This window comes from Carcharodon carcharias, chromosome 20 (genome assembly GCF_017639515.1).
Source record: "Carcharodon carcharias isolate sCarCar2 chromosome 20, sCarCar2.pri, whole genome shotgun sequence".
Classification (NCBI taxonomy): Eukaryota; Metazoa; Chordata; class Chondrichthyes; order Lamniformes; family Lamnidae; genus Carcharodon; species Carcharodon carcharias.
In genome coordinates, this window is record NC_054486.1 from 30936842 (window position 1) to 30960037 (window position 23196).

Sequence of the window (23196 nt, forward strand, 5' to 3'; positions counted from 1 at the left end):
AAACCATCGAATATTAGAGACGATAACTATTAATTACATTCCCAGATTTGAAATGAAATTGAAGTAAGATAATTGGAAGCTTTGAAACATACTTGTTCAGTGGATGGCTCAGAACTGAATAAATATTAGAGAGTTAATATACGCTTTAAAATATTGCTGCCAATTAAATTGCATCCCGTGTGAATTTCTCGTATTTAATGATGGGCTTAGCCATTTTGTTTTGAAAAATAAGAGACAGACTGTTTACCATACCAATGCCATCGCCTGTTCATCGCTGATATCGAACCGAATAATTACTATTACTGTAACTCAATAACGTTAACATCTCAACTATGAGCCTTTCGGGGATGACTTATTCTGTGCCTGGAACAGTAAGGCCTCATGCTCAACCTCTTTATGAGCTGCCCCCTAGATTAATCATTAATTCGTGACCTCACAAAGAGAGGCGTATATGTTTAGTATTATAATGCAATGGGCCAGTACGTGTCACCAACGTTTGGGAGGTCCAGGGAGAAACTTGAAGAAAGAAGAGAAAGAAAGGAAAGATGCACGATTTTTATTCAAACTGCTTGTTGTAAAGTTAGTAAACCTCGTTTTTTCTCCCGAAAGGTGATAAGCGGAACATAGATCGTTGCCTCTCCCCGTCCTGCATCAAAAACTAGTATTCGTCGCCTGGAACTTTTTTGGTCACTTTGAAAACACAGCTGCTCCCGCTTGTATGGATGAGCTCGCTGCTAAACTTCTCTGGCACGAGCTCATCGTGGAATTTGGCAGATCCCTCTCTGTACTTCACATCAGAGCACAGGTACATGATAGTATTGTCGTTGCAGAAATGCAGCAGTGTCTGTAAAAGATTTGAAAATTGCGATGGGCTGTAAACAATGTCCGATCCCAGAACGATATCAAAGTCGGTTGGAAATTTATCCTGATCGCTACCCCATTCAAGGGGACGGGTTTTTGTACGGTGCCTGGAGCTGGGTGGAACGTTAGCAATTATGTTGTATTCAATTTGCTTCAAAACGAACGACCTGTCCGTCATGGTGACATCTCCGCCTGGCAAAAATAATAAAATAGCACCATAATTATCCTATTGTTTCCCCGCAGCATGAGTTGCAAAACCCGTTCTGATCACAGGAAGAGAGAGAAAAATAGGATTCTGTAAAATACGGATTATCTGGGCAATCCGCTGAGTGCGACTGAGCTAGGCAGTAGCAGAAATAAAAACAAAAAAACTTCGGATGCTGGAAATCCAAAACAAAAACAGAATTACCTGGAAAAACTCAGCAGGTCTGGCAGCATCGGCGGAGAAGAAAAGAGCTGACGTTTCGAGTCCTCATGACCCTTCAACAGAACTAGGTGAATCCAAGGAAGGGGTGAAATATAAGCTGGTTTAAGGTGTGTGGGTGGTGGAGGGAGAGAAGTGGAGGGGGGTAGTGTGGTTGTAGGGACAAACAAGCAGTGATAGAAGCAGATCATCAAAAGATGTCACAGACAACAGAAGAAAAGAACACATAGGTGTTGAAGCTGGTGATATTATCTAAACGAATGTGCTAATTAAGAATGGACGGTAGGGCACTCAAGGTATAGCTCTAGTGGGGGTGGGAGAGCATAAAAAATTTAAAAATACTTTAAATTAATGGAAATAGGTGGGAAAAGAAAAATCTATATAATTTATTGGAAGAAACAAAAGGAAGGGGGAAGAAACAGAAAGGGAGTGGGGATGGAGGAGGGAGCTCAAGATCTAAAGTTGTTGTATTCAATATTCAGTCCCTTCCCTTCCTTGACCTCTCTGTCTCAATCTCTGGTGATAGACTGTCCACCAATATCCATTACAAACGTACCAACTCCCACAGCTACCTCGACTACAGCTCCTCACACCCCGCTTCCTGTAAGAACTCCATCTCATTCTCTCAGTTCCTTCATCTCTGTCACATCTGTTCCAATGATGCTACCTTCAAAAACAGTTCCTCTGACATGTCCTCCTTCTTCCTTAACTGAGGTTTTCCACCCACGGTCGTTGACAGGGCCCTCAACCGTGACCGGCCCATCTCCCGCACATCCACCCTCAGGCCTTCTCCTCCCTCCCAGAAACATGATAGGGTCCCCCTTGTCCTCACTTGTCACCCCATCAGCCTCCGCATTCAAAGGATCATCCTCCACCATTTCCGCCAACACCAGCATGATGCCACCACCAAACACATCTTCCCTTCACCCCCCCTGTCGGCATTCCGTAGGGATCGTTCCCTCTGGGACACCCTGGTCTACTCCTCCATCACCCCCTACTCCTCAACCCCCTCCTATGGCACCACCCCATGCCCACGCAAAAGATGTAGCACCTGCCCCTTCAATTCCTCTCTCCTCACCATCCAAGGGCCCAAACACTCCTTTCAAGTGAAGCAGCATTTCACTTGCATTTCCCCCAACTTAGTCTACTGCATTCGTTGCTCCCAATGTGGTCTCCTCTACATTGGAGAGACCAAACGTAAACTGGGCGACCGCTTTGCAGAACACCTGTGGTCTGTCTGCAAGAATGACCCAAACCTCCCTGTTGCTTGCCATTTTAACACTCCACCCTGCTCTCTTGCCCACATGTCTGTCCTTGGCTTGCTGCATTGTTCCCGTGAAGCCCAATGCAAACTGGAGGAACAACACCTCATCTTCTGACTAGGCACTTTACAGCCTTCCAGACTGAATATTGAATTCAACAACTTTAGGTCTTGAGCTCCCTCCTCCATCCCCACCCCCTTTCTGTTTCTTCCCCCTTCCTTTTGTTTTTTCCAATAAATTATATAGATTTTTCTTTTCCCACCTATTTCCATTATTTTTAAATATTTTAAAATCTTTTATGCTCCCCCCACCCCCACTAGAGCTATACCTTGAGTGCCCTACCATCCATTATTAATTAGCGCATTCGTTTAGATAATATCACCAACTTCAACACCTATGCGTTCTTTAGTTCTGTTGTCTGTGACATCTTTTGATGATCTGCTTCTATCACTGCTTGTTTGTCCCTACAACCACACTACCCCCCTCCACTTCTCTCCCTCCACCACCCACACACCTTAAACCAGCTTATATTTCACCCCTTCCTTGGATTCACCTAGTTCTGTTGAAGGGTCATGAGGACTCGAAACGTCAACTCTTTTCTTCTCCGATGCTGCCAGACCTGCTGAGTTTTTCCAGGTAATTCTGTTTTTGTTCTAGGCAGTAGCGGAATGGTAAAAGCAAAATACTGCGGATGCTGGAAATCTGAAACAAAAACACAAATTGCTGTAAAAACTCATCAGGTCTGACAGCATCTGTGGAGAGGAATGCAGTTAACGTTTCCAGTCCGTATGACTCTTCTTCAGAACTGTACGGACTGGAAGCGTTAATTATGCCTTTCTCTCCACAGATGCTGTCAGACCTGCTGAGTTTTTCCCGCAATTTCTGTTTTTGTAGAAGCAGAATGACACCTGGATGAGGAAGCACATATCTTGAACTGTATTATGTAAATTGAAATCACAAACACGTCTGCTCTACTTGCGTTGGCTGCAGTGTCGAATTCGCCGAAAGATTAATTAAGATCAGATCTTTCCAAATTCACGTTTCAGTTGAAAATGAGAGGGGATAGCCATCTTCTATAATTACACGTGCTCATTTCCGCTGAATGTGGGAGCTACTATGTTGGGCAAGCACGCGATATGCCTTCGCATATTTTTTTCTAACGCCTGACCATGTGGAAATATTTATGTCAGTGAGCAGTTTAGAGAATGTTATAATATTCGAGATCCGATAGCCTGTCATTACAGGGCGACTCAGATCGACTGATCCAAAAGTGTACTTTTAAAGGCAGTGAGTATGGCTGCATTTCACTTGCTCCACAAATTCCACGGGCGATTTATAGAGAAATTTTGTTCGGAGAAATTTTAAAGAAGCAGATGCTCAAATTTTAAAAACGTGTGATACCTGAGTCTTGACTAATCCAACCCTTGTCAAGCAAAAGGAATATAATGGACAGCAAGAGATTCAGAACGTGCTCTTGTGTTCTTGTTAGCACTTGTTCCTAATGTAATTGCTTTCTTTAAAACAGGTACAGTAAGTACCATTGAAAGTTGAGGGGAATATTTTTAAGATCATTGAAAAGCAATTGATAAATATTCGGATTTTGAGGCAAGCATATTAGGTAGGTTTGATGCAGCAATATTTAACTCGGTTGACGCACTCTGGGTTAGGAGGCAATGCAGCAATTAGCGAAGATGTTATTCACATCTAGTGGAGAAACATCAACTCTAATTACATCCTATTGGTAAATAGGCTGTATCCTTTGTCGTCTGAGTGTAATATTCACGGAGATTTAATAATTCTATCTTAACCTTTCATGGAATGCTTCGCGCGACACTCTATAATCATGTTTTAGCATCGTTTCTCTTGCTACTGTGGCGACACGAGTTTTTTTTTAATCTGACCAATCGCACTGCTGATCAGTTTTATTCCTATAGTCCTATTGCTGGATGTGGAGGTCCACTCCGTTGCACACAGGTACCACAAGACGAGACTGTTTTTTTATAATAAATATTTCCTGTCCTGAATACATTGACTCCCGCTTGGGATGTGGGGTCCGAGTAGGGTTTATCACCTGACCTAAGCAGCCATTATTCACCTGCGTGTTTGTCGCCTCCCATATGGAGCAGAGAACACCGGATAGCATCAAAGCAGATGCCTGTGTCAAATTTCCCCTTTAAGACTACTTAGGGCGATGGAACCCATATGGATAAATAGAGTTATAACATAGATCGGCCATGGTCTAACTGAATGGAGGAGCAGACTCAATTGTTCGAATGATCTACTCCTGTTATTAGATTTAATTTTTGGCTATACGGTAAACGCCTTGAAGCGGAAGTAGTACACACAAGAATTAGAAGCAGGAGTAGGCCGTTTGGCCCCTCGAACCTGTTCTTCCATTCGATAAGATAGCGATTGACCTGATTGTGGCCTCAACGCCACTTACCTGTCTGCCCCTCATAACCCTTGAATATCTTGTCGATCAAAAATCTATCTTACTTAGCCTTGAATATATTCAATGATCCTCTCGAGAAGAGAATTCCACAGCCTAACCAATCTCTGAGAGAAAAAAAATCCCCTCATCTCAGTCGTAAATAGGAGACCCCTAATTTATAAACTGTGTCCTCTAGTTTTAGACTACCCGCAAGGGAAACATTCTCTCAGCAACCACCCTGTCAAGTTCCCTTCGGATCTTATTTTTTCAAGAAGATCACCTCTCACTCTTCTAAAATCCTATGGGTATAGGCCCAACCTACACAACCTTTCCTCCAATGTTAACCCCGTTATCCCAAGATTCAGTTGAATGAACCTTTTCTGAACAGCTTTGAATGCAATTATATCCTTTCTTAATTAATGAGACCAAAACTGTACACAGTACCCCAGATGCAATCTCACCAAGGCCCTGTATAGCTGTAGCAATAATCCCCTACTTTTATGATTGCTTCCTCTATAAACTATTTGACAACCTAATCATTTGCTGTACCTGCATACTAACTTTTTGTGATTCATGTACAGGGACACACATGCCCCTCTGTGCCACAGAGTTCTGCAATCTCTCTCCATTTAAATAATATACTGTGCTGCATTTCTTCCTGCCAAAATGGACGATTTCACATATTCCCACATTATACTCCATTTGCCAAATCTGTGCCCACTCACTGAACCTATCTAAATCACTTTGTAGACTCTTTATGTCCTCTTGACAACTTACTTTTCCACCTATCCTAGTGTCATCAACAAATTTAACAACCACACATTCGGCCCCTTCATCTAAGACATTGATGTAGATTGTAAGTACCTGAGGCCCCAAAGCTGATCCATGTGTCACTCCATTAGTCACAGCTTGCCAACCTAAAATGACCTACTTTCTGTTTCCTGTTAGCTAACCAATCCATGCTAATATGTTACCCCCTATACTATGAGTTCTTAATTTCTACAACAACCTTTCATGTGGCACTTTATGGATTGTGCAAAGTAATTGGAGAGAGAAAAAAGGCAAATATCATTAATAGGCATGATAACCTAGAATTATTATTATGGCACACTGCGCTACTTGGAGTGGTTACCAGTAACCACTCCAAGTGCAATCTATAGAGATACGAGCGATTAGTAGTATTATCATTATTAGTGGTAAAGTCTGCAGTTATATTTATAGATTAGTATAGTAATTTGAAGGGTAAGCACAATAAATAATAGGTAGAATATTAAGCACTACAAATAGTAAATAAATAAATGGGTAGGCATTGTGAACAGTCGTTATTGTTGTAAGGGCCATGATACATAGAACATATAACAGACAAGCAGCAGATAGAATTTAATGCATAGAAGTGATATATTTTGATACGAAGATTGAGTAAATGCAATATAAAATAAAGGATAGAATTCCAAAACGGTGCTGGAGCAGAAGGATCTGGGGTACTTGTTCAAAATTGTTAAAGGTGACAGGGTAGTTTGAGAAAGTGGTTAATGAGGCATACGGGATCCTGAGAGGTTACTCATGGAGAGAGCAGGCATAGGCTCGAAGAGCTGAATGGCCTCTTTCTGTGCTGTAACCATTCTATGATTCCATGATCTTAACTATATAGATAACTAGACAGATAGAACTATATATGGTGCCTGCAGAACTAACTTACCCAGCAGCACCGCTAAAATCCCCACAATTCCAGTGCCAGATCCTAGTTCAATCACCTTCTTCCCAGTAAAATCAATCTTCTCAGCCTCGAAATACCGACAAAGGACAAGCCCCTGAAAAAGACACACTCATATAAAGATGATTATTTTGCAAGGTGCACAAATCTTGAGGACAATGTTGGAAAATGAAGGGAAGGTTGGAAGTTGTTAAACGGTCATCCAGGCTCCTTGGTGTGGGAAGATTAGAGCAGTCTTCAGAATCTTCCCAAACTCTTGACTTCAGGATGGAGGGGGCTAAGGAGAATCATCCACCTCCCCATCAAACTGAGAAAGTTATGGGCATGGATCATTTGCAAGTCTTGAACTCCTGTCCATAGCATCATAATGGCGACTATTTCTAGGGTAGCTTTTTAACCGAATGTCATGAGCACTCTATAATCACGTTGTTTTTATGATACTGAATCAAAGAAAGAGGAGAAATATAATGGAGAGTGGACTGTTCAAATTCCACCATCACAATGTGTCACCTTAGGTATTTGCAAATAAGTAGCTGGGTTCACTGTGAAAACAGTGTGGGTAGACAAGGATAGAGATCAGAATTTAAAGAGTTAGACTACAGTCTGCATTACAGGTCTGAGGTGATGGCTGTACACATTGAATGTGAAGTGTTGTGCATTGCCATCAGCAGCATACATTTCACACAACAATGTCCTTCCTGTAGGATGTGATTGCACTGGAGAGGGTGCAGAGGTGATTCGCCAGGATGTTGCCTGGGCTGGTGCGTTTCAGTTATGATGCTGGAAAGTGGGATTAAACTGAGCGGCTAGTTTCTCTTTCCTCTTTTTTGGTTGACGCAGACACGATGGGCCGAATGGCCTTTTTCTACATCGTATTTTTTCTTTTCTAACTGTTGCTACATATTCTGGTCAGAATACCGTTGGTTCAAGTTCCACTCCAGGGACTTGAGTATATAACCTAGGCGGACACTTCAGTCCATTACAGTTTTCTACATTACAACAGGGACTGCAGTTCAAAACATTATTTGGCTTTGGTCTTTTATCTTAGTTGCGATGAGTCCAGTATAACAGTTGAAAAGGAAGCCTGCTTAGAAATCCCAGGAATCTCTCATACTGCAGGAGATCCATGTTGCCAATCCAAATGGTGGAACATCACTCTCCATTCAGGAGATAGTACCATTCTGCCTCGGAATCAAACCCGGAGCTGACCGTTGAGGTGCAACCACCTAAATCAGCTTCTAAACCCAGCAAGCATAGCCCAAATTACAAAGGCGTTGCAATAGACCCGGGATTCACTTTGAAACTCAAACAAAACATTTGCAGCTAGGACTCCAGACTTACAGGTCCCCAGACAAAAGCAGAGACGCCTAAAGAAGCCCCTTTAAACATCGTGATCTTTACAGGGTGTCCACATAATTCATATTCCTTTTCCTCCAACTCCATGGAGAGACGGCTATCCACGATGCTGCTCATCCTTTGATAGCAAAAGGTCTCTCGCCGATCTCCAAATAGATTCCTTGCAATCCTAGATCTCCAGACAGATTCCTTCCAATCCTAGTTGCAGATTTCTATCAGTTTCACCTCTTCAGATCGACTCCAAAGTTTCTACCTAGGAATAAGGGCGGAATTTAAAGAACACTCTGATATAGAAGACAGCGCACCTTTTAATGGAGCTTTAAATCTCAGAATAGCACTGGACAACCCATACCAGAACACAGGAGAATTCTCCACCTCAAAATGGATGCACAGGTAAATAACAGAATTTACCACATTCTACATAAACGCAACATTGGTCCTTGATCCGTCGGGGAAATCAGATAGAAATATTCAAAGAGACTGTGATAGATTAAAATAATAAAGAGGGGTTGGAGAGACATTGATAACAGATTCGCAAACTCCATGTACAAGCACCAGATCACAAACTTCGAGTCTGTACGGGACTAATACTAAGTTTACTTCACACTGAATTTCAATTCAGTTCATTGTGAAACCTGCAAATTAAAAGCTGTTATCAGTAAAAGCGTTAACGTAGCTCCACCAATGTTTATTAGGGTCGGAGAGGAAACATGCTGTCCTTTGTTGCCCTGGCCTATATGTGACTGCTGTACGCCACAGCGGTCGCCTCTTACCCGCCCTTTGAAATGGCCAACGAACCGTTCATAGTGGGAGCACCTTCACTTCTCCAACTGCAGCGGTTCAAGGGGAAGGCTCACCGCCACCACCAGATAAAAAATTACAGAAGACAAGCTGGGTCGTATGAAACACCACATAGCTTTTGTTTTATTCTATCACGGGAGTTACGCTGGATGGGTCAGCGAGTTGCCTATCCGTGTTTACCCTTGAGAAAGCGGTGGTGAGCCGCTGCCTTGAACCACTGCAGGAGAAGAAGAAATGTGAATCTGCTGAGGAGGCTGTGTGATGCCAAGGAGGGGGGTGGTGGTGGTGGGGTCCCCCAGATAAGGAGTGTCCACCTTACACAGCGAGTCTAAAGTGTTTTGGATTATGTGTTTATTGCAGTTATCAGAATGTGAGCTCGAGAATTTGTTGGCATGATATTTCTGAGGCCTGACATTGGGGCTGGCGGTGGAACGGTAGAGGGAGCTATGGACGGGCATCTCAGAAGGATGGCATTGCCAGATGGTGCACAATATTTAATGAGAGACGCATTATAATGTTTTCTCCGGGCACGTTCCCTGCCAGTCGGATTGACAAATTGTCTACGCGTTGTCTGGCTGAGAAAGCTGAAGCTGGAAAATAGAAAACAGGTGGGGTGGTGGTTTGGGGGGGGGGCGGTGCGGGTGGGTGGGGGAGTGCTGCACAGGGACAGATCATTTCGGGTGTCTCGTGAGTGAGAAGGGAACACTCCTATTCCTCTTGGCCCACAAACCGTGCTGTACAGGCTCTTGTTTTATGGATCTGGCTCTTCTCTGGTTAGGAACTGGAATGCATTGCCTGAGAGTGCGGGAGAGGCAAATTCAATCGCGGCTTCCGAAAGGGAATTAGATTATTCTATAAAGAGGAAAACAATGCAGGGCTTTGGGGAAAGGTGAGGAGTGGCACTCGACGAATTGCTCCTGCAGAGAGTTGACACAGATACGACGGGCCGAATGGCCTTGTTGTGCAGTAACCATTCAATGGTTCGAATATACTCATCTCCCTTTAGCACCCAGGTTTCCCAAGGCCCAGGAGATACAGTCAGAATTGCTTAAAAATGAAAACCTTGTCAAATAAAATTGAGGTACCAGTCCCTGTAACAGCTTTTATTTACGATCCACCCCGAGAGTGAGTTTGACGCTCATCGCCATTAAACATGGGCCGGTCAGAAAGGGCTTTCCAATGGAAAAAAATAGTTTCTCTTCTGACCCAAACCTGTCCGTTTTGGGAGTTAAAACTACCCCCTTAGTTTCTTAAAGAAGTGTATTAATTGTTGCTGATCATTGTTTTACAATGAATTTAAAAGAGATTGGAGAAATCTTATGGGTTTACAGACAAGTTTAATCGACTCAAATATCAGAAAATACCAATTCCACCAATGTAACAGGCACTTTACATAACCGAGAAATTATGACCACAGCTTTTACCCCTGCAAAAATATTGCCTTCAGAGGTACGCTAGCCGCAAAGCATTCAATTATATGGATGGATAACTGAATGGACAAATATCGTAAAGAAAGGGAATAATTGAAGCGTAAAGCACGATCTTGACTTTGGGGTCACAAATACTGAATCAACTTCAAAAACTGCACAGGAAGCCCATCAATTCCAGTTGGGCAATCGAGCTCCGGTGCTAGGCAGAGTTATGGATCCAGTCGAATAATTTATCTTAATTTAAAACGCCAATCGTATCCTCACAACCCACATTCTAATACGTAGGAGGTTAGGTGTTAAATACAATCTAACGATTTTCCCTTTTATTTTGCAACCCGGCAATAAAAAGTGGCGAATTCCATCTTCTCCTTCGTTTTGCATATCCTAATCTGACAGTTTTCTTTCTTTCTAAATAAAATATAATAAATAATAAATCAGCTATGATATGTATATTGTATGAAGGGAGGCAATTCTCAGTGATAATAATATCAATACTATTAATTCTAATAAGAAAACAACTATTATTTTTCTTTCTAATTTTTAGACTAACAATAATATTTCCCAAAACAAAAACAAAATTACCTGGAAAAACTCAGCAGATCTGGCAGCATCGGCGGAGAAGAAAAGAGTTGACGTTTCGAGTCCTCATGACCCTTCCACAGAACTGAGTGAATATAAGGAGAGGGGTGAAATATGAATAATCTCCTTATATTCACTCAGTTCTGTTGAATGGTGATGAGGACTCGAAACGTCAACTCTTTTCTTCTCCGCCGATGCTGCCAGACCTGCTGAGTTTTTCCAACTAATTCTGTTTTTGTTTTGGATTTCCAGCACCCGCAGTTTTTTTGTTTTTATAATAATATTTCCCAATGATGCTAATAGCAGTATTAAACTTTGCAATCGTCTGAACAGTAATATTATAAATGCTTCGGTTGATATTAACCATAAACAGCATTTTACTACTTCCAATGCTCTTTACACCACAAATAATAACTATCAATTTTATAGCTGTACTACAAATTATTTTATTTTGTAGCGTAGTATTCCACCGAGACCATGTACTCGCGGGAGTCTAGACCCCTCACACAGCAATTATTGCACAAAAGAACGCTTATTGAGCACTCCGGGGATACAGCAGCGCAAGGGAGGGACACGAAAAAGCGGATCATTCCAAAGGAAACAGCAGTAAGGAAGACGTAGAACTCACTTCAAGGTGTCTCACTGTTCCCGCAGTGGTCTTTAGCTGTCTTTGTTTCAGCCCACGTGCCTCACACAATGAGCAGAAGTGCTCTGCAACAATAGAGTTGTGCCCCAGTTTTAACCTGTCAAAATCTCGCCAAAACGAAAGGCGACCAGGTTATTATCGCAAGATGACAGCTGTCTGACCAATGGGGAAAAAGCGTGACCTAGAGTAGCTGAGAGAACAGTGATTTTTTGGGGGGGGTGGGGGGAGTGGCTGGAGGCGATGGAAGGTCAATTTCATTATCTCAACTAAACCCCCAGAAATAATACCCGAGCGGTCAGTCCGTTCAGGCCTCTCCCGGTGGTAAACTGAGTTAATCTGCGCCCTAACTTTATTTCCAACTATCCCAATCTCCCGCTGGATATTATTGAGTGGGGGCTGGTTGCTGGTGGCGGCGGGGAGCGGTTCTGTTAAACCCGAATTCCACCAGTCTATAATAACATCAAAATGTTTTAATTACAGTAACTGCCCCAGGATTTTTCTCACCCTGAAGGCTGCCATATTAATTCCTGTTGTCAACAATTCCCTGATTAGATAAAGGAATCATTTACAAGGAAACAGAAATAACTTTTCATTTTTTAAATCTGTTTTTATTCCTTTTAAGTGCACATTTTGGGCAAGTGCCTATTAATGATATTTCAAGGAGATGGGTTAGGAGGGGTTATTGTGTCCGTTTGTGTAACCGAGCTGAAATGAGGCATAGTTCGAAATGAAGTACGGTTGGGATTAAATGGGAAGTGAATTTAGCTGTGTGCCTCACATTTGGCGCAGTAGAAATTACAGTATGGAATCACATTCTGGCCTGTTTTATCTAAATTTGTGCCTGATCCCATAATTATAGAGCAATTGAATAAATCGCCCTGACTTGTGCTCGAATAGTCTTGAAATCCAATCTGGCGTCGGTTTAGTCCGGTTTTAATATGCGGTTTTCTCAAGTCTAGGGTATTGATTTAGACATGTTTCAGGCACAGACGTGTAAAGGAGGTAAGCGGTCTAAGCATTTTGCAAGCCCCTACTAACTAATATATAACTGTAAATGTATACCCCAGGTGTGTAGCAATCGAATAGCAGCATAGCGGATCTGTCTTGGATTTTTTCCTTCAAAAACATATTTTATTCATTAAATGTGTTTTAAAAATTCTACAATAGTTCAAATTTGACATTACATAAGGTTTAGTTCAATTCCTTTCAATACAATGCGCCGCGGCACTTTGGGGTGCTAATTACAATTACAATTATATGTAATATTTACAATATATATTTACATTTCTTGTCAATTATTCTCTACTTCATACACCCAGGCACAGATTTTTTTCTCAAAAATATGCTTTATCCATAAAAGTTTGCAAAGGTATATCACAAAGCAGTTCAAAATTGACATTACACAAAGAGCAATGCAGTTCAATTTCTTTCAATACAGTACGTGGTACATATATTTACAATATTAATGTTCCAGTTTGCAACACTGGGTCGTGGATGCTCTTTTAACCGAGGTGATGGTCCTCCGGCAGCAGTTGAAGTTTGTCTCGGTGGGCCTCCCTGGGAACAGTCAGTGGAGCACAGAACCCTGTGTTGCAGAACTGCTCAGGATGAACCTAATGCACCACTTTCCAGACCTCATTTGCAAAGGCACATTCCACAGGGAGATGGAGGAAGCTGCCCAGTATTCTGACCTGGATGTTACACTCTTTCACACCTGTGCTTCTTCAACGGGAGGCCAGGAAATCATTTGTTAAGGTGAGGGGTGCAAATTCTCAAGCTCCTTTATTTCACGGTGAATGTACACAAGTTCATCACTACTAATCAGATTTATTTATCAGCTCAACTTGTCTTTTTCTCAATAATCAAAATAACTTCGAAATACTCTCTGGAGTACTAATTTCCTCTAGTCCTTGTTGGACCTAACTGTGTTTGGAGCATATTTTTAAACCTTCCTCTCTTACTTTTCGCTTACCCTGGACTGGACCTGACTGTTCGCACATCATTCTTCCAGCAAAGTTCACTGTTGCCTGTATCTTTGTTACATTTGTTTTACATAGTCTCAGGCAAAAGAGACTTCCCAACAGAATGAGTCTGTGATGTTTACGGTATGCTGAGCGAGGCTAACAAATGATTTACTATTTACAGTGTATAGGGACATTAGGACATGCTTCATTTGTAATTTTACCACCTGTGACCATTTCAAACTGCATGAATTCGTCGTCCTTAAAATATAAAACCTCAAAGTAACCCTTTGTTCCTATACTTTCCTTAGACAAATAATTGAAACATGAAGTATTGCGTCTATAGAGTTTTTTATTTTCTCAATATATCCCAAGTATTTTACATCAATAACTTATTTATGAAATGTAGTTATGTTGTAATGGGGAACGAAGATGCATGCTGCTACTACTTGAACGACTTAATGTTATCAGTTTCTTCATCAGATGATTGGATTTAGCTGGAAAAGAGACGGAAGCGTCCAGTTGTATATTGACAGCAAGCATCGTTGTTTGTTGGGTTGTAAGATCATTTTGTGAGTGAGGCAGAGGCAATGGCAATTTTTTTTCCACACTGAGGTCACTAAATGTAGATGTACTGTGCTTCAGCACTTGTTGTTCCATGTTCTCAAGTTCTACAGTGCATGCGTCCAATTTGTTCTGGGTCACTATTAATGTAAAGCTCTATCTCCCACAGCAAAAGACAACATCTGTGATCATTCATCCTTTATATAGGAAAATACATGAAATATGAAAGCATTGCATCTGTATAGAGCTTTCAATTGCCTCAATCCCAAAGTATTTTACAGCATGACTTACTTTTGAAATGTTGTTAGGTTGTAATGTTGGAAACAGGACAGCAAGGTCCCTCAAACAACAATTTAAAAAATCATCTGTTTTTAGTGTCGCTGTAACAGTTCATCCCAGTCATTAACAGGTTGAGGTGTTTGTGACCTTATTCGGAAATGTTCTGATATGACAATTTATTTTTTGCTACGGATGACGGTATGAATGAAGTCATGGGCAGTAAACGGTCCCACACAACTGTTTGACCCGAAGAGCGAGCTGATGTTTGAGGTTTTGTGAATGACTGGGGTTCTCCCAGTAGACCGAAGTTACGAAGAAAATTCACCCGCATGACATTCATCCGAGCAGTCACTGGTTGATGCAGTGTTCTGGAAGATGGGTACTTTTGAGATCTCAAAGTTCCTCACAAAAGGGGAGCCACCAAATTATAGATCCGTACCTTTTGGGAATGTGTTTGAAAAGATTATGAGAATAACATAAGGAAGCATCTTGAAGTCTTGGAGGAGTCGGGGATTTCTGTGAAGATGGCAGACCAAATTACTAAGGCCGTTTTTTGTTTAAAGAAACACATTGCGGATCCTAGTTGCTAAATGTTATGTTAAACATTTAAAAATCACTGGTTAAACTCCAGCTGAAGTATTGTGTTCTAACCACTACACCTTAGGAAGATGTCATGGGCTTGAAGAGCATGCAAGGGAGATTTATTAGAACTGTATTACGGACGAGGGGCTTTGGTTATGTGCAGACACTTAGAGAAGCTGGAATTATTGTCCTTAGAGCGGAGAAGTTTAAGGCGAGAATAATAGATGAAGGGTTTCCACAGGCGGGGGTGGTGGGGGCGGGTGTTTGGGGGTTAGTATCCAAAAGACCACAGACTTAAGGTAATGAGGAAAAGAACCAAGAGAGAAATGAGACACATTTGTTCCAATCTGGAATGTAAAATGTGCTAGATGCTGATTCGACAGTAACTTTCAAAGGGAACTCGAAGCATATTTCAAAAGAAAAAGCGAGCAGGGCTACGGGACAAGAGTAGGAGAGTGGAACTCATTGGATAGCTCTTTCAAAGAGCTGGCAGAGACATGATGGGCCGAACGATCACCTTCACTACTATATGATTCTTTAATTTCTAGATGACAGCTAGAACATAGGGGAGAAACAATGAATGTTAACTATCTGGATTTCTGGAAGGCCTTTGACACTGTCCCTCATAATAGGTCAATGGAATTATCAACTCAGTGGGATATGTCGCAGTGCATGAAAATGGATGGTGCCTGATTGGTGGCTAGTGGCATGTCACATGTCACATGTCTCAGTGTTGGGCCTGCTGTAGTTTATCAGGTTGTAAAAGTGATTTAATGAATAGTTGTGTCCAAAAATTTCCAAATTGGCAGACAACACTAAACTGGGAGCAGTGGCAAACGTGGAATTTCAATGGAAACATATTCAAAAGGGGTTTTCACGAATTTGATCAGTGGGTTGAGAAATGGCAGCTGCAATTAATACTTGTAAATGTGCGATTTGGCATTTGATGTAGATTATCAACTAAATAGCAATGCATTTCGGGTATTGGAGAAGTAGTACACCGTACTTTCCTTGTGTATTATCTGTTACCATGTGACTTTCCTTCCTTTGGCGGGTGAAATAGAATAAATGCAATGGGTAACCAATGTAGAAATTCCAGCTTCACATCGTTTACATCTTCTGTCACTTGCCTTGGAATTCCAATTCGGTCAGTCAGCAGACAGCACACAGGAGAAAATTCACCCTCACCCTCCCGTCACACGCACTGAATTGTTTCAGCTTCAATAGACCAGAGTGCATTTCCAAAGCATCCACGCTCAGAATTTCCCCAAGTTGCTACAACATCGGCAAAAGATTGGCACAATTCCCAGATGCACATGTAAACGGGCTTTCCACCAATCTTCTGCTAAAGTTACAGTGGCCAATTGGGAGAATCTCTGAAAGTGTGGCGTCTGCTTTTTTGTTTTAGATTTGCAGCCTTTGCAAGACGTGTGCTTTTAACTGTAACATGCCCGGCAGATACTTGACAGGATTGCATCGGGCTTCCATTTTACACCCACCCTTATTTTAAACTCCATTGAAGTCAATGATACTGTAAATTTCTTCCGGGCGGGTTTGGTTGCTATAACCCCAACTCCAATTCTTACTTATTCATAGGATGTGGGCGTCGCCGGCTAGGCCTGCATTTATTGCCCATCTCTAATTGAGCCCTTGAGAAGGTGGTGGTGAGCTGCTATAACTCTAATTTTAAAAGCAAAATACTGCGGATGCAGGAGATCTGTATTAAAAACAGAAAGTGCTGGAAAAGCTCAGCAGGTCTGGGAGCATCTGAGGAGAGGGAAACTGAGTTGGCATTTCCAGCCCAATGTAACTCTTCTTCGGAACAATTTTAACCTAACCTACCTGGCCTGCCCCAAGCAGTTTGCGCCCAATGCCCACTTTACACCCTGTCTGATTTTAGACTTCATTGAAGCCAAAGATGCACGAATTCAAGAGTTTGTATAATGAACATCTTACCATAAAATGCCCTATTCCCACTTGGTGGTCTAGGTTAAAATCAAGGCACCCCAATGGGGGTGAAATTTAACTTCAGTTACAAGGGAAACTGAGGAGGCCCCAAAACAGAGCGCCCGACTGATACCTTCCATTTTGCTTTCCCACTGATGTTGCAATTCATCCCCCAACTTGCTGTCCCAGTCGTCAATAAATGCTGGCTGAGATGAAAGCCAACATCTTTGCAAATCATTGGGCATATTTGCACCTGAAAAGAGAAGACTGAGAGGTGATGGGATTGCTATTTTTATGATTCTAAAGGGACAAAATAATTCTCAATGTCAAATTATTTCACTTTGTGCAGAAGAGTAGATTCAGAGAACATGGCCTGCGCTAAAATAGGATGGTAAATTCAAAACTAATGTGTGGAAACAATGGCCCCAGTATTAACCCAGAGATGGGAATGAGTGCAAGAGCAGTAATGGCCAACATGTGGAATCATTAAAATAACCCTTCTGAGCTTTGGACACATGTACAGGTGTGTTGTCCATCTGCATGAGGGAATTTACCTACAATTACTTACAGCTTCAGTACAGTTTGGCATGAGAGATTGGGGAATGGGAATATATCCATATTTTCATCATAAAATCATTTTTAAAATAGCAGCAGGAGTAGGCTATTCAACACCTCAAGTCTGCACTGCTTTTTGATAAGAATGTAAGAATATAAAAACGTAAGAAATTAGAACAGGAGTTGGCCATTTGATCCCTTTTGCCTGCTTCACCATTCAATAATGTCAAGGCTAATCCAATGGTGGCCTTAACTCCACTTTCCTGCCTGCCCCCACAACTCTCCTTAATTGTAAATCAAAAATATGTCTAACTCAGCCTTGCATATGTTCAATGACCCAGACTCCACTGCTCTTTGGAGAAGAGAATATCAAGGCTAATGACGTTCTAAGGGAAATAAAAATCTTCCTCATCTCCGTCTTAATGGGAGACCCCTTGTTTTGAAACAAAGCATCCAGTTGTGAATTTTCCCACAAGTGAAAACATCCTCACAGCATCTACCCTGTGAACCCCCTGCAGAATCTCACATGTTTCAATAAAATCACCTTTCATTCTCCTAAAATTCAATGAATATAGGTCCAACTTGCTCAATCTTTCCTGTACATTCTGTTCTACCCCCAGTGGATCATATGGCCAGAAGGTCTGCTTTCCCCTTCAATGAGGACATGAAACCTCCAGCAGACACATAGGGAACAGACTGCAGACTTGTCCCTACTAAAGCTTGGACAAAGATTGCAATTAAAACAAAAACTGTTGGAGAAACTCAGAAAGTCTGGCAGTATCTGTGAAGAGAGAGAAATAGAGTTAACACTTCGAGACCAGTATAACTCTTCATGAAAGAGTCATATTGGACTCAAAACATTACCTCTTTCTCTTTTCACAGATACTGCCAAACCTGCCGAGTTTTTCCAAAACTTTTTGTTTTTATTTCAGATCTCCAACATCTGCAGTATTTTGCTTTTATCAAAAATTGCAACGGACAGACTGAGCACAGTTGCATGAGTGACCAGGAGTCAGAAAGAGGTAGTGCCTGGGATTCAGTGCTATGTGGATAGGGATCTACTGGATCTTTGGTGTTTAAACACCTGGTGCTCTGTTGTACAATAAACTTTGGTGCCAAATCTCTTTAAGAGGAATCAGAATTTACACTTTTCTCTAGAGATACATCTGGGATACAATGACCACAATCTAATTAGGTTTGATATAAAACTGAAAAGGAGAAAGGGCTGTCCAGATGATGAATGTACATTTCTGGGACTAATTTCAACAAGTTAGAAAGGGAAGTAGATCTATTGGAAAGAAAAGATGGCAAATAGACAATAAATGAAACATGGGAAATGATTAAACTAGAGATGATTGGCGAATGAAGCTTCACAGAACAATATTTACAGCTGACAGAGAGATACACAATCTCTGATCAATAACACAAAAAATATTGATAAACAGTACATGGACAAGGTAAAATCAAGTATTTCAAAACTAATAAACACATATACATTTCTAAATAACACATAGTTGTATAGTAATAATACTTGGTTATCATTTGTCTGGATTGTTTGATTGGTTAGTCACTTTAGGGGGTGCATCTTTTCATGACTTGCTGGTAGGCATGCAAAGGATTGGAGTGCGTGACACATGGAGCTGCCAATGGTTTGTGGTGGCAGCGGTGGTGGAGTGTTTTTTTTATTTGTTCATGGATGTGACCATCACTGGCATTTGTTGCCCATCTCTAATTGCCCTTGAATTGAGTGGCTTGCTAGGCCACTTCAGAGGGCAGTTAAAAGCCAATGATTGGTGTGGGTCTGGAGTCATGTGTGAGGTAGGGATGGAACATCCTTCCATAATGGACCATCAATGACAGTTTCATGGTCATGATTGCTGAGACTATCTTATATTCCAGATTTATTAATTTAATTTAAATTCCACCAGCTGCTATGGTGGGATTTGAACCCATGCCCCCAGCACATTAGCCTGGGTCTCTAGATCACCAATCCAGTACATTACCACTAAGCCACAATCTCCCCTAAAAGCAACAGAAGGGGAGCCCAAAAATAAAGTTACCCTGGCTGGAGAGATTGTTTCCCTGAAGGATGGGTAGGGATTGATGAGAGCAATGGCATTGGAAGGTTAGCATAGGAAGTATGAAATGGCATGGGAGGGGTGGTATGGGAAGGTGGATTAGATGATGGAATTGGTTAACTGTGACAAAATGACAGGGACAATTATTTGACAGACCTTATGATTTATGAATTATATTTTGTGCTAAAAATTAAGATTCACTAGATTTGAATAAAATGGTTTCTAAATTCTGTCAGGTGGATTAAAATAATAAATCAGCATTAATTTGTATAGATGAAGAGCATGTTAATAGTCTATACCCTCGAGATTTTCTACATTGTCTAACACCAATGGGCATACCACTGCACAAAGCCTAAAGTCAAGGAAGGAATAGTTATTAGGTTGCTATGCAACAAGGTCTTTATCATGGAGCAGGATTGGTACTTAGGAAGATGATGGACGCTGGAATTATAATAAGCAGATTTCAAGGAAATAGAGTGTTAGTTCTTCAAATAATGTTGAGTCCATCAGATGTAAACCTACCTTTTCAGCTCAGGTGAAAACAGTTCCCAATTAGACTTTTACATCCTATGACCAGTCACAATGTCAGAATTTGACAAAATTTGTATTTATATTCCTTGGCCTGTATTTGCACATGGAAAGCTTTATGTAGCTCTTTTGTGAGTGAAAAGTTTTGATTCTGTTAAAGTCTTTCGTATAAGAATAATTAAAAATATTGTATTTAAAGAAGTACTTTAATTAGTAATTAAGATACTAACTTGACTGCAAATGTTTTATGAGTCTCTGCTAGTTGATAACTCACACACAAATGCTCAGAAAGACATTAAAAGTGAACATGTCCAGTGCAACCCACTGAAGAATAAAAGAGACACGTTGATCTAATGAACAGACCAAGACATATCGGATGCATTAATATGATGATGAGCCTTCTCATCTACCTGCCCAGCAGCTAGCAGTTGTGATGCCCGAGTTCTAAATCCAATGCCTTTTGCTGCAGGTTCGTTAATTCTGAGAAGAGAATATAACATTAGAACCATCAACCCCAGATGGGAATTTTTAAAAACATTTTTATAAAACAGTTTCAGATGAGGTATTATAGTTTTTGTAAAGAACTGTGAGCTGTTAGTTGGTTTATAAACCTCATTATACTGGATTATTTAATCTCAGTCAATCTAAATTGATTTGCATCTGGAAAAAGTAGCAACAACTTAAATTCGCACAGCACCTTTAATGTAATAAAACATCCCAAGGTGCTTTACAGGAGCGTCAGAAAACAAAATATGACACCGAGTCACATGGAGGTATTAGGTCAGATGGCCAAAGTCTTGGTCAAAGAAATAGATTTTAGAGAGTGTCTTAAAGGGGGAAAATAAGGAATTGAAGTGAACAGGTTTATTTAGGGAGGTAATTCCAGATTGCACCTCCTAGACAACTGAAAGTGAAACCACCGCTGGTGGAGCAATTAAAATCAGGGATGCCCAAAAGGCCAGAATTAGATGAGCATCGATATCTCGAAGGGTTGTAGCACTGGATGAGATTACAGAGACAGAGAGGGGTAGGGCATGGAAGGATTTGAAAACAAGGATGAGGATCTTAAAATCAAAACATTGCTTGATCAGGGGCTAATGTAAGTCAGAGCAGAGGGGCAACAGGTAAACGAAACTTGGTGTGAGAAGTTTTGTATGACATCAAACTTACGGAAGATAGAATGTGGGAGATGAACCAGGAGAGCATTGAAAATTTCATGTGTAGAGGTAAAGTTACGAATGAGGGTTTCAGCAGAGATGGGCTGAAATGGGACAAACTTAGGGAGGTGGAAATAGGTGGTCTTAGCAATAGCACAGATATGTAATTGGAAGCTCACCTCGAGGTTATATATGGCTCCAAGGTTATGAAAAGTATGATTTAGACTCTGACTGTTGCCCAGAAGCATGATAGTTTGTAGCTTGGGAATGAAGTTTGGATAAGGGACTGAAAACAATAGCTCCAGACTTCCCAATATTCAATTGGATGAAATTTTTGCTCATCTATCGTCAGATAACCAGTCAGATAATTTAGCAATAGTGGAGGAGTCGAGAGAGGTGGTGTTGTCATCAGTGTATATATGAAAAGTAACATTGTGCTTTCAGATGATGTCACTGAGGAGTAGTATTAGGATGAGAAAGAGGAGGGGTGGGGGGGGGGAGCAAGGATAAATAATTCCAGGACATCAGAGGGAATGATGCAGGAGCAGGAAGAAAATCCATTACAACCAAAAGTATGGCTATCATTAGATAGATGAAGATGGAAGCTGGTGAGAGCAGTCCACCCAGCAGGCCAATAGTGAAGAGGCATTGGAGGAGTAAAAACAGAAAATGATGGAAAAACTCAGCAGGCCTGGTATATCTGTGGAAAGAGAAATGGAATTAATGTTTCAAGTTGGTATGCCTTCTTCAGAGCTGAAGAAAGGTAGAAATGTGATGGGTTTTTATACTGTTGAAGAGAGGGGGAGGAGCAAAATAGAAGGCCAGGGATAGGTGGGAGCTCAGGAGAGATTTGACAATTATGCCATGGACACAAGACAAAGGGATTGGTAATGCTAGTGTTAAAGGCTGAGGCAGGTGCTAATTGTGGCATAAAGGTCAGATAGCAGAATGTGCCAACAGCAGAACAAGGGTCAGCGCTCTCTGAAAGCAAAACATAAAAACAAATTATAGACTGGCCCTGTGGGAGGAGGGGTTTGGGAAGATATATATATATATATATATATATATAGTTGTTGAACTCAATGCTAAGTCCAGAAGGCTGTAAAGTGCCTAATCGGAAGATGAAGTGCTGTTCCTCCAGTTTGCGTTGGGTTTCACTGGAACATTATAGTAGGGCCGAGGACAGTAATGTAGCATGAGAACAAGATGATGAATCGAAACGGCAAGCAACAAGGAGGTCGGGGTTATGCTTGGGGACTGAGCATCTCTTCAAAAGTATCAAGCCCATCACATTTCTATCTCTCTTTAGTTCTAAAGAAGAGACATACGGACTTGAAATGTTAACTCTGTTTCTCTCTGTATAGATGCTGCTAGACCTGCTGAGCTTTTCCAGCATTTCTGTTTTTATTTCAGATTTCCAGCATCCACAGTATTTTGCTTTTTTGTTGCCTTAGGCGCTGGAGGAGGATGGTCAATTTTTTTATTCTTTCACATGACATGGGCATCACTGGCTAAGCCATGTCCAAATGCAGCAAGACCTTGACAATATCCAGGCTTGAGCTGACAAGTGGCAAGTAACATTCACACCTCACAAGTGCCAGGCAATGGCCGTCTCCAACAAGAGAGAACCTAATCATCGCCCCTTGATGTTCAATGGCATTGCCATCACTGAATCCCCCACCATCAAAATCCTAGGGGTTACCATTGACCAGAAACTGAACAGGACTAGCCACATAAATACTGTGGCTGCAAGAGCAGGTCAGAGACTAGGAATCATGTGGCGAGTAACTCACCTCCTGACTCCCCAAAGCCTGTCCATCATCTACAGGGCCCAAGTCAGGAGTGTGATGGAATATTCCCCACTTGCCTGGAAGAGAGCAGCTCCCACAACACCCAAGAAGCTTGACATAGTCCAGGACAAAGCAGCCCGCTTGATTGGCACCACATCCACAAACATTCATTCCCTCCACCACTGACTTACTGTAGCAGCAGTGTGTACTGCCTACAAGGTACACTGCAGGAATTCACCAAGGCAGCACCT

General features: G+C 41.5%; 1 protein-coding gene across 1 annotated transcript; it reads right to left on the reverse strand.

The window, feature by feature from the left end:
* Positions 1 to 658: 658 nt before the first annotated feature.
* On the reverse strand, positions 659 to 8165 carry LOC121292310 (EEF1A lysine methyltransferase 3-like). Its single transcript, XM_041214161.1, has 3 exons — positions 8034 to 8165; positions 6678 to 6789; positions 659 to 1053 (listed from the first exon to the last, which is right to left on the reverse strand). Exons 1-3 carry the CDS (start codon positions 8163 to 8165, stop codon positions 659 to 661), a joined length of 639 nt encoding a protein of 212 aa, XP_041070095.1.
* Between the last annotated feature and the right edge of the window lie 15031 nt (positions 8166 to 23196).

Bases quoted from the DNA above. Each gene is read 5' to 3' on its own strand.
- LOC121292310 (XM_041214161.1), bottom strand. From the start codon at position 8,165: ATGAGCAGCATCGTGGATAGCCGTCTCTCCATGGAGTTGGAGGAAAAG. The intron at 6,790-8,033 runs GTAAGTCTGGAG...TGTCTTTTTCAG, and splicing joins CTGCTTTTGTCTGGGGACCT to GGGCTTGTCCTTTGTCGGTA. The intron at 1,054-6,677 runs GTAAGTTAGTTC...TATTTTTGCCAG, and splicing joins GATTTTAGCGGTGCTGCTGG to GCGGAGATGTCACCATGACG.